General features: G+C 54.3%; 1 protein-coding gene across 1 annotated transcript in view; it reads right to left on the bottom strand.

Annotated features, from left to right (window-relative positions):
• Window positions 1–6,424: 6,424 nt before the first annotated feature.
• Window positions 6,425–10,372, bottom strand: part of LASP1 (LIM and SH3 protein 1) — a 35,628-nt gene continuing 31,680 nt past the window's right edge. The window contains exons 5-6 of the mRNA XM_026072955.1: window positions 10,097–10,191; window positions 6,425–9,789 (exon numbers count right to left, since the gene is read on the bottom strand). Of these exons, the coding sequence (XP_025928740.1) occupies window positions 9,616–9,789; window positions 10,097–10,191 (269 nt within the window). The 3' untranslated portion in view covers window positions 6,425–9,615. The remainder of the gene's footprint in view (window positions 9,790–10,096; window positions 10,192–10,372) is intronic.

Here is a 10,372-nt window from a genome sequence, read left to right as displayed (position 1 = left end):
GATATAATTAGAGAAACATAGCTACATTTTTTCCAGTTTACCAGGGGTATCTCTCTTCAACTCTTACATTCTTAGTTCTAGAACACTGCAATAGAAATGCTCCATAGATTGTACTTTCAGTTTTGGCAGAGAGATATAATTCCTGAAAGCAATTTAACTGTTTTGATTAAGCAAGGCAAAATTAGTTGCCTTTTTTTTTTTTTTAATTACAGATGCCATTTAAGCATAAAGCAGAAGAAACTTCCAATCCGTCTCACCACCCTGTGTAATAACTGAACTGTTAAAATGTATTTGCCTTTATATGACTTAGCTAAGTTGAAGACATATGTTAAATACACATAAGCTAAGATCACTGTTTTATTAAAGTATATAACTGTTTCCTACTTATAAGAAGTTTTGATTTTCTGATATGTTGCCTTACAAACAAAAATATGTAATACATACTAAAAAGTACTTACTTCACTATGTGTTGTCTACAATACAGCTATTTTCTTCATATTATTAAATAGCCTTCTTCTCCACTCCAGTTTCCAAACATATTCATGACTGTTCAGGACCAAATTTTAGCTACAAATACCTACATTTAACTTTGAAAAAACAGCCTCAACTGCTAGAAACAGCTAAAGTGGCACCAATTTATCTCAGCTGCCCTCAATTGATTTCATCAGCAATGAACTGATAGCAGCTGTACACTGATTTGCTTGGAAGTTTGCATGTTTGAAACTCTTGCAACATTTTTTAATATACAGTTACAGACAGGATTTGGTTACATCAGGAGTGGATATGGAATGTAAATTTGTTAAGGATCTGTGTAGTATACCAGTAGATGGCAGAGGTGAAACCTTTCATTGAAAAAAAAAGTGTCTGCTAGCAATTGCTTTTAAAATCCTTTTTTTCCCCTGCCTGTTCTGAAGGTTATATTTAAGAGCATACTGCAGTACTAGAATTGTGCTGTAACTACTTCCCACTTCTGAATTAGGCATAATGCAAGATTCTTTGTTTGAGATCTAGTCAGTGAACTGAATGCTTCCAGATGGATCACCAGACTTAATGAACTCAAAATATCAGGATAAATAGATTTGCAGTGGGTACAGCAACAGGGATATGTAGTCAAGAAGTGATTGAGGTGGAATGCTAAAGTCCAGATTATTATCTATCCCTTCCTTTTATGAGCAGCAGTTGCTACCAATAAATAATTTACATAGATGAAATTCAGAATAATCGTGTCTTTAAACATCACATCTTCTTGCTCCATTGTATTTCTTACGTGTAATGATGCTTTGCTCTGCCATAACACAAAGAACCACAAGATTGGTGTAGATTTTCTGCCAGTGTGTGTCTCATCTCCCAGGACTGAGGACACAGCAGCAATAAATTACAGCACATCACAAAGAATGCCATTATGCGAGTGCAGCTCTACAGGAAAAGTAAGTTCTTTGATTCACTGGCAGCAATTGACAGAGATGAAATGTCAGCTCTGCCAGCGTTAGTTCACTCTTTCAACAAATCCTTAAGGAATGCAAGTTTTATGCAGCTGCCAAATGTGACTTATCGATGGCATTATTAATTATTATTAATAACTGCTATTTTTTTACCGATATAATAGCTCAGCAAGTGTTTGGCATTAGCTTCGGATTTTTGTGGCATTCGTACTAACTCCAGCATTTGCACAAGACAAGGACTTTCCTTCACAAAGGATCAAAGTTCAAACCCACTGAAATGGTACTTCCCAAACCAGTTTGGTTTGAACTGGGAAACGACACCCACAGCCTGCCTTGCAACCGTATTTTCCAGTATCACAGTGTGATTAGCTCTAGCAATTCAACAGCACTGGGCTAAGAGAGGCCAGGTGGGGAGCCCCTGGGCAGCCCAGCAGGCCAAGGGAGCTGCCGACAGCGACGCTTGGGAAAGTGGTTGCTTTTCTTCTGATGCTGAATTATAGCTGCTCTCATGGGGAGTCGATAAAATCCTGCCAGGAACAGAAGCAAAATTCCAGCTGTAGCAATACAGGCCTTTCCAGACCAGGATTTCACCCTGACACGACTGCAATTTGAGCTGCTAAAGATCATAACCTATCTGTTAAAGAGGAGCATCAGTTCTGCTATTGCGGCTCGCTGTCTATCTCCAGACACCTCTCCTGGTGGTTTCAGTCGCTTTTTGGTCCTCGGCCACCCAGCTGGGTCTCTTTGCTTTGCAAAGCAGCTGCCACATTCTGGCGCAGAACGGGCTGGTTTGGGGGCATGGATGAAGTGATAGTTATGCATAGTTGGTTTGCTCTGCAACGCCCTCGGAGGGGAGAGGAACATTTATAGTAAGAGAAAATTATTGTTCCTGGTTTCACACTCAGCTGAGTTTCCATTCCACACATTCCTTATTACTCACTCTCTCTTAATCACTGTAGATGTTGACATCAGATACAGACTCACGAAGCCAAGGTTATTGGAATGTTACTTATGTTTGAAGAGATTCTTCCCAGAATATTTCATGCTTCTGATTTCGACTATATTTGGTGGTGGAGTGAGAAGAATCTCCTCCACGTTTTCAGAGCCTGGCCATGTCCTACACCAGGCTCTGGCAGCGAGGAGCTGCCCTGCACCGTTCGGGCTGAGCCTGGGGCGCTGAGGACACAGTTTGGATCCACAGGCAAAGTCACAAACACTGCGCTTCTCTCAGGAGCTTTACTAACAGGAAATCGCAGTGTCAAGTATTCAGCTGGCGACACTGACCACATCCAGCATTTCCAAACTCAGAAATCCCTCTTCTTTCTGTAAACATATTCCTCTTAGCTACAAATCCCAACGTACCCCAAGAAGGTCTGCGCAACCTGCAAGCCCTCCATGGATCCTGTCGTCTCTCACCCACCAGTGTGACGGTGCCATGGTTTATTAATGACACATGACCGTTTTTTTCCATTACAGATATTTCAGGTGTTTATTGCTTACAAGAAGAAGTAATTCCTGTGGGAGACCAGCCATATAAAAATCTTGTCTTCTAGGAGAATGAAAAATTCAGTCTGAGAAGATTATTGCATGTGACAGACAGGGTAAGGGCAAGGGTAAATGTGCGGCTTCATAACAGGGCAGAGCAGCCTACAGGGAAAATTCCCCTGAGACCCCAGCCACTTTCCCAGACCTCGCCAAGCTGGGGGAAATAAAGCTCTGAAATGTTCTTTCCATCCCACAAAAATTTCCACCATATAAAAATGTTCCTTTTCCTATGCTGAGATGAACTGAGTTTTCCCTGAGGACACCCGAGTCCAGGTGGGCACCCGCTCGGCTGCTCCAGCACCTGCCGAGGTTGGGGAGCTCCTGCCTCGGCCCCATTGCTCGAGACTGATCGTCACCTACGACTGTGCGTGAGCCGCTCGGTAAACACCAGGGAACATCTGGGGACTAGACTTTGGGCAAGATACTAATGGAAAACATGTGATATAAGTCTGAATTGCAGAAGCAGGCTGGAAAGGGGAAGTATCAAGGGCAGGTGGAGGCTCAGTGAAGAGCTCTTGTACTCCAGGCTCCAAATGAGACCTCCCGGAAAGCCGCATGGCGCAGGAAATCGCACTTTCCGGCAGGACCCTCCACACCATCGCTCGGCTTGCAGGATCCCCTGCGCCTTTCCAAGGAACAGGGCTTTGCTCCTGGGGTTGGTTGTGCCCCACTGCTGCAGGCAGCGAATGGGGAAGCGCGTTTCAGCAGGGCCATGCAATAACAGCAGACGCATTCACGCTCCTTCTGTGTCATCCCTCTTTTTATTCCATTTCCTTGGACAGTTTGCATTAAAAATATAAGTGCTTTCTAAAATTAAAACCAAACAACGCAACCCAGGAAGTGCTTATCCCAAGGGGCTAATCTACGAGGGTAAGGGCAGGACCCCCTGCGTCCCTGGTGGAGCATCCTGCACGTCCCAGGGAGCATCTCCGCCATGGGACGTCACTGCTCAGCGCTTTCCCGGCCCCCAGCACCCCACCGCCCTCCTTTGCCCCGCGCCGCCGCGCCAGCTCAGCCCCCTCCACCAGCGCATCGCGCCTGTGCACCGGCGCCCACCCGGAGCTGCTCGTCCTGGGCGTCCCCCTTCTCCAGCTGGGAAAGACGTTGGCTCCAAAGGGTTAAGGCTTTTCCAGAAGGCTCCAAGAGAGATGGACCAGGCGGCGGCTGCTGCTGTTAGAGAGAAAGGAGACACTTGTCTGAGCAGGGCCTGGGCGCCACGGGAGCCTCAGCCGTGCTGAAAGGTGGGAAGGGCAGAGCGTGTAAACATGGGCGGCAGCGGCAGCGGCCCTCCTTTGCCCGGCGCGCTGCAGGGACAGAGAAATCTGCTGCTGGAGCTACGAGGCACAGAGACACCGGGACCCCTTTGCCTCCTTTAAAATGATGCAACCAGAATCACTTACTGCATCTCCCTTATCGTTTTCTCTCTCTCCCTTGTGGGAACAAAAGCCCCAAGTTCGTGTTGTGGCATTGTGAAAGGCAGAGAGAGCCGCTTTTCTGGGTGGGAAGGAGCTGACAAACGCAGCGGGGAGAAAACACAAGCCCCACAATAGCAAGTGCACGTTTTGGTGGGTGAGGTGGCCTGATTTGAAAAGCCAACCCCAGTGCCCTCCTTCCAGCACTGAGCAGAAAACAGCTGCTGTGATGCTGCCAGCTTGGCTGGTTCAGCCAGGCAGCGGGCGCAGAAGCCAAAAAGACAACAGCGTTAAAAACACAACCAGCCTCCCCCGCCCTCCCCTCCCCTCCCGACAATTGTTTGTTCCCAGAAATTAAAGCCTGGTGGGGTGCAGAGCAGGAGGCTCACCTGGACGATGCCCTGGTTGTCGGGCTGATGCTGAGCCGCATCCTCCCCAGCATCGCGCTAGAGCATGTAAATGATGTAGGAGAGAATCACCAGGCCGATGATGGCAAAGAACATCAGGATGAAAATATCCAGCATGGTGGGCGAGGAGCCGCTGGGGCAGAGGCTGCCTGGGCTCCCCCGGCGCAAACCCAGCTCCTGTGGCAGGGGCGGCAGCGAGGGGGATGCTCAGCGGAGAACCGCCGCGTTGGCTGCCCTCCTCCTCCTCCCTCCCCTCCCAGCCCGAGCACGGCTCGCCCTGCTCAGGGTGGAGAGATGATGCCTGAGCTGACTGAGCCGCTTTCCACCCGGCAGACAGAAAATAAAGGGGTAAACAAACACGGTCGGATGGGGGCTCGGCCGTGCTCGGGCCGAGGAGGGCACGCTCAGCTCGCGCCTGCCGAGCGGGGGCTCCTGGGAGAATTGCTTTGCCTCTGCTGCTTCTTACCCAGACCCGCTGCCCGGCGGTTAACGGAGGCGCTCGCAGTGCCACGGCCCTCGTGTGCAGCTGGGGAAAGGCTCAGCCTCTGGGGAAAGTGTCAGAAACTGGCTTTGGTTGTCGCAAGCTGTGTCAGTCGCCCGGGACCAGGCTGAAGTCTCACCTTTCGGATGCTGGTGTTCCCGGGGCAGGCAGGAGGCTGCGGCGTCCTTTGCTTTCCCAGTATCCAAGCACCTGCTTCAATGTGGTTTAAGTTAGCAACCCTAGACCAGAGAGAAGGAGCAGCAACAGCCACAGAGCCTTTTTTTTCTTTTTTTTTTGGCTACTGCTGCTGATGAAAATAACATCCTTCTCCACTCATTTTCAAGAAATTGTTTTTTCCACTGCTAAACACTGTAGTTGTTGAAAATCCCACCTTGAGTGGCTGCAGCAGCCAAGCTAAGCAGTCGCCAGCTGCGTTTGGAGCACGTGAGCTGGCCGGAGGCAGGAGGAACAGGCTGTCGTGGCGGAGCGGCCACAGCCAAGCTCATCGGTTACACTTGAACGGGAGTTTTCCCTTCTGTGGGAAAGGGCCTGCGTTTGGCCTGTGAACCGTGTGCCTGTAACTTTTAATACTTTCCAGAGAGGCCGTGCGAAGCCTGGACGCTGTGCCAGCGTTGCATCACCAGCAGCAAAGCTATCGCTTGGCCTGGTCTCCGGACAAGTAATTCCAACAGGAGCAGCCACTGAATAACCCCAGACGATCCGAGCACCCCTCGCACAGCAGCACGTCCCTCGCCAAGCCGGGTGCCAGCTCGGCGGCTGTCAGGTCCCGCAGCCTGGGGCAGGGGGCCGAGGCGCTTGCGCTACGCTCTGAATTCACCCCCTTGCACTAACGTGGCCCCAACCTCTACGGGGACCCATGGAGGCAGGTCCCTGGCGTGGCCGAAGGCAGCATCAGCCCTGCGAGAGCAAGGGACGAGCCAAGACTCTGCATCCTGGGGCAGCTCCCGGGGACACCAGCGTTTCCCATGTCCAGCCGCACGCCAGGAAGCCGGGCAGACGCGGGCTCGACGCCGGCAGCCTCCCCCAGCCCCGAGGTCCCGCCGTGTCCCAAGCGAGCGACAAACCCACCAGAGTGACAGCGAAGCAAACACAATTAAAACCAGCACAATCCGCAGGTAAAAACTATACTTTTATTTTTTGAGTAAACCAGGAAGAGAATCGGTTGTTTTTTTCCATTCGATGGTTTGGTTAAAAAGGTCAAATAACATTTTATTCATGGGTGCTCAACCCCATGGGAAGCAATACACAAGGACAAATCCCAATCAATCGACTGATCCGAAAGAAAACAAACGTTCTAAGCTCAGCACTGAAATGCAACCAGGGAAGCTAAGATGGACGAGGTTTATTTTACACATGATGAGAAGCAATTTAGCTTTTAATTTTTTTTTTAACATTTTATTTATTTACTTATTTTAAATACAGGTTTAGGTGCTTTTCAGCTATGAAAAAAGGCAAAAAAGTGCATAAGTCAAGAGAAAAGGCAGAAATCAAGCAGTAAGAGGTTTGTTTCCCACGGCAGGGGAGAAAGGGCAAGGCATGAGGGGAGATTCAGGACAATGGTCTCAAGGTAGCATTAAAAAAAGGTCTGTATACCAAAATGTAATTGCCTGTGTTATTTGGTCCATTAAAAAACGGCTTATTCACATTGATGCTCCCACCCCCCCCTCATTCCCAGACAAGAACGTGATTAAGAACAGGATTAGCAGGGAGAGACGCAGACCCTTCCCTTGCCGGCCCCCCTTCTCCCCTGCTCTTGTGCTCTCTCGTTTTAGCACCGACCGGGATTCCCATCCCGTAAGGCCTGTCCCAGCTGCTGCCGGGGTCGGTCTCACCCCAGGGACGGCTCAAGGCTTCCCTGCCGCAGCCCGCGGCTCCCACCAGCTGCAGCTGGCTGGGAAAGGAGCCAGGAGCAAAGCGCTCCCCTTGCCCTGGCTCACGCCCCCCGGCTCCTGGACGGAGCCGTTCCCGGGGTACCCGCGCGGGTCTCTGGCCTCCACGGCGCCAGAAACCCCCTCAAGGCAGCTCACCCTAATCCCGGCATCGCTCCACGACCAGCGCCGCAGCCCCGTGTGCTTTGAGAGAGGGGACTGCAAGCGCGAGGCTGCGGGTCCTCTCCCAGGGCCCGGCCCCCAGGACGCAGCCCCGGGCAGCACCGAGGAACGTCTAAACGCCGCGGCGGACACGGCCGCTTTGGTCCCGAGGTTCCCTCCTTGCCTTGGGAAGCAGCGAAGGCGGTGGCTCCCCTTCGAAGCGCGCCTGGCCACACGGCAAAAGCCCCGAAGAGCCCAGCGAGGCGACGGTCCCCTCCGCCGGCAGCCCGGGCTCAGCCGTCAGCGCCGAGCCGGGTGCTGCAGGCGGAGGCGAGCGCAGGACCCTGCGGGGACGGAGGATGGCACCGGGAGCACCGCCGGAGCACGGCGGCAGAGCGGAAGCAGCACCACTGCTCCCAGCGTCCAGCTCCTCTAGCCCGGGACGAGGGCACCGGCACCTCTGCCCGCCCTGCCCGCAGGTTTCCAGTTATAGCTGCCCCTGCCCTTCCGGCTCCGGGGAGCCCGGAACGAGGAGGGAGCAGAGATGTGCTTTGAAATTTTGGTCCGTGACATGGTGATCCCAAGTTAGCCGTGGCTGCAGAAGCCACCGCCGCTGGGGACCCGCAGTCGGTCGTGGTCCCTGTGCTCACGCGCCCCGTCCCCAGCGGGGGGGGAGCCTGTAAACATCACCCATCCGCACGGAGCGTAACGGGCTCCGGCCAGCACGGGATGCCCCTTCCGCTCTCGCCGGTGGCAGGCACAGGAGACTCTGCCGCGCTCCGTCCCTTCCCCCCCGGTGTCCCCACGCTGCAGTGCTGCCCCCAGAGACCCCGGGATGCCAAGACCCGGTCCCTGCCTTCGCTGCACAAGGCCGGGCTGCTGGAGGGCCGGGAGCCCTGTGTGGTGGCAGCGGGGAAGGATCTTTCGCATGCGGATCACAAGTCACAGATGTGGAAGGAAATGTGACCCCACAACAGGGACAGAGCTGATCCCGCCTGCTCCCGCACAGAGCATTTACCCAGGAGGGTCTAAAGAGCCCAGCAGCAGCAGGAGAAAAGCAGGAAGCTTCTGGGCAAATTTGGGGAGCAGCCGCTGCTAACAGAGGACCCGGCTGCCCTGGCATCCAGAGCCCAGGGGATCCCCGAGATCCCGGCCCAAGGAGAGGAGGCCGGAGCTGCGGGGGGACGTGAGGTCTCAGTATCACAGTGCTCCCTGCCAGGCTGGAGGAGGGGGGAGGCGGGGAGACAACCCTGGCCCTTCTCCAGCCCTCAAGCGTGAGCAACAGCCTCCAGGCAAAGCAACTGCCCGGCTGCTCCTCTGCCGGCGCGAGCACAGCCCCTAGGCAGCCCCGGCGAGCGGAGGAGCCTGGGCACGGCTTCCCGGAGGCCTCTGTCCCTCTGCCCCTGCCAGCACCCTGTGGGACGGGGATCGCCAGCAGCCAAACCTCGAGACAGAAGAAACAAGAGCCACTTCCAGGGCTGTCCAGAGTAGCTGCTCTGAATCTCAAGGAGAAAGTAAAAGATTTTGTTTAAAATTTTAACCGTGAATCATTCTTCCGGTTTGTAACATTTTAAAGACTAAAGGGAGCAAAGACTGAACAGAAACACTGAAGAGAGGAGACGGGAGAAGTGACTGGATGAGCCAGAGCAAGAGCAGTGCAGGGTGGATGCTGCCAGCTCAAGCCTCCTTTCAGCCAGGGCAGCCCTTGGGACAAGCGACCTTCACCGCATCCACGCGGACACATGCCACCCGGCGGGAGCCCCCCATTAATCGTTGCCCCGTGCTCTTCTCCCCGCCTGGCCCGTCCCTGCGAGAGGTAGGGAAATTTGGTCCTAACAGATGGTCAGCTCCTCCCTTGGCGCACGATCCCAGCGACTCCGGCTGCTTCCCCCAGCCAGGAAATGTCAGAGCCCCTGGGAGGGGGGAGCCCAGCCTGGCACGGGGCGCTCCAGCCCCTCCGGAAGGCTAGAGAGGAGGGAGACTGAAGGAGAAAGCAAGCTACGGTGGTTTGGTCTCTTGAGCCCTCAACATCCCTTGCAGACAGAGCTCCCTCAGTCCCGACAGAGCTACAGAACAAAGCTAAATTGGCAAGAGAAACCAGAGGCGGCTGCAGAAACAAAGTAACCGAGATGTCAGGACACAGCTCCGGTGGGCAACGGCAGGACACACTGGATAAGGGATGCTGGGTGAGAGAGAGAGAGACGCACACACACACACTGGGGCCAGCGTGGGCTGGGGGCTCGGCCGTCAGCCCCACGCCCCATCCCCTCCCGTGGCTCAGATGGCCTCCACGTAGTTGGCAGGGAGCATGCCCGTGTCTCCCGTGCGCTCCACCGTGCCGTACATCCACCCGTCGTCGATCTGCTGCACGTTGATGATGGTGTCGCCGTCCTGGAAGGAGACCTCATCTTCGTCGGCCGCGTTGTAATCGTAGACGGCGCGGAAGCGCTTCTGTGGGAGATGGGGGTCAGCAGGCACAGAACATCCCCTGCCCCAGACAGGCAAAGCTCCCATTCCCAGGGGAATCCCAGTGCGAGGAGCCCTGCCGGGACCCACCCGAGAGCCGGGCAGGAGCCAGGAAATTCTCACTGCACAGCATGCAGGGATGCTGGTGCTGTGGCAAGCAGAAGCAAAGCATCCAGCGTACAACCCAGGAGCTAGGAGCAGCTTCCCAAGGGGAGCAAACCCTGCTTTTGGGGGACGGGAACTCGTGGGCTGGTGTCAGGGTGGGTGCTGCTCGCCCTCCGGCTGTACTCACCCCCCCTCCAGAAGGAGCGTTGCGCTGCGTAGAGGCTGGTGCCGCAGGCTCCTTGTAGCCGTAGGACTGAGACGATGGCTGCTGCTGCTGGTAGACTGGGAAGGAAAGACGGGCCCGTGAGCCAGAGCTGCTGCTACGTGCTGGGATTCGAGAGACAGAGCAAGGCCCCTCGCAGGGGCCTCGCAAGGCTCTAGCAGCCAACAGCCCCGGAGCAGGGAAGAGCAGCAGCGGAGCTCCCCGAATCGCCTCTAACAGAGGATGAACGCGGCAGGGCTC

Source organism: Apteryx rowi, unplaced genomic scaffold (assembly GCF_003343035.1).
Source record: "Apteryx rowi isolate R43461 unplaced genomic scaffold, aptRow1 scaffold_354, whole genome shotgun sequence".
Taxonomy (NCBI): Eukaryota; Metazoa; Chordata; class Aves; order Apterygiformes; family Apterygidae; genus Apteryx; species Apteryx rowi.
The sequence above is the reverse complement of the archived record's forward strand: the minus strand, read 5'-3'. Positions and strand labels throughout refer to the sequence as shown.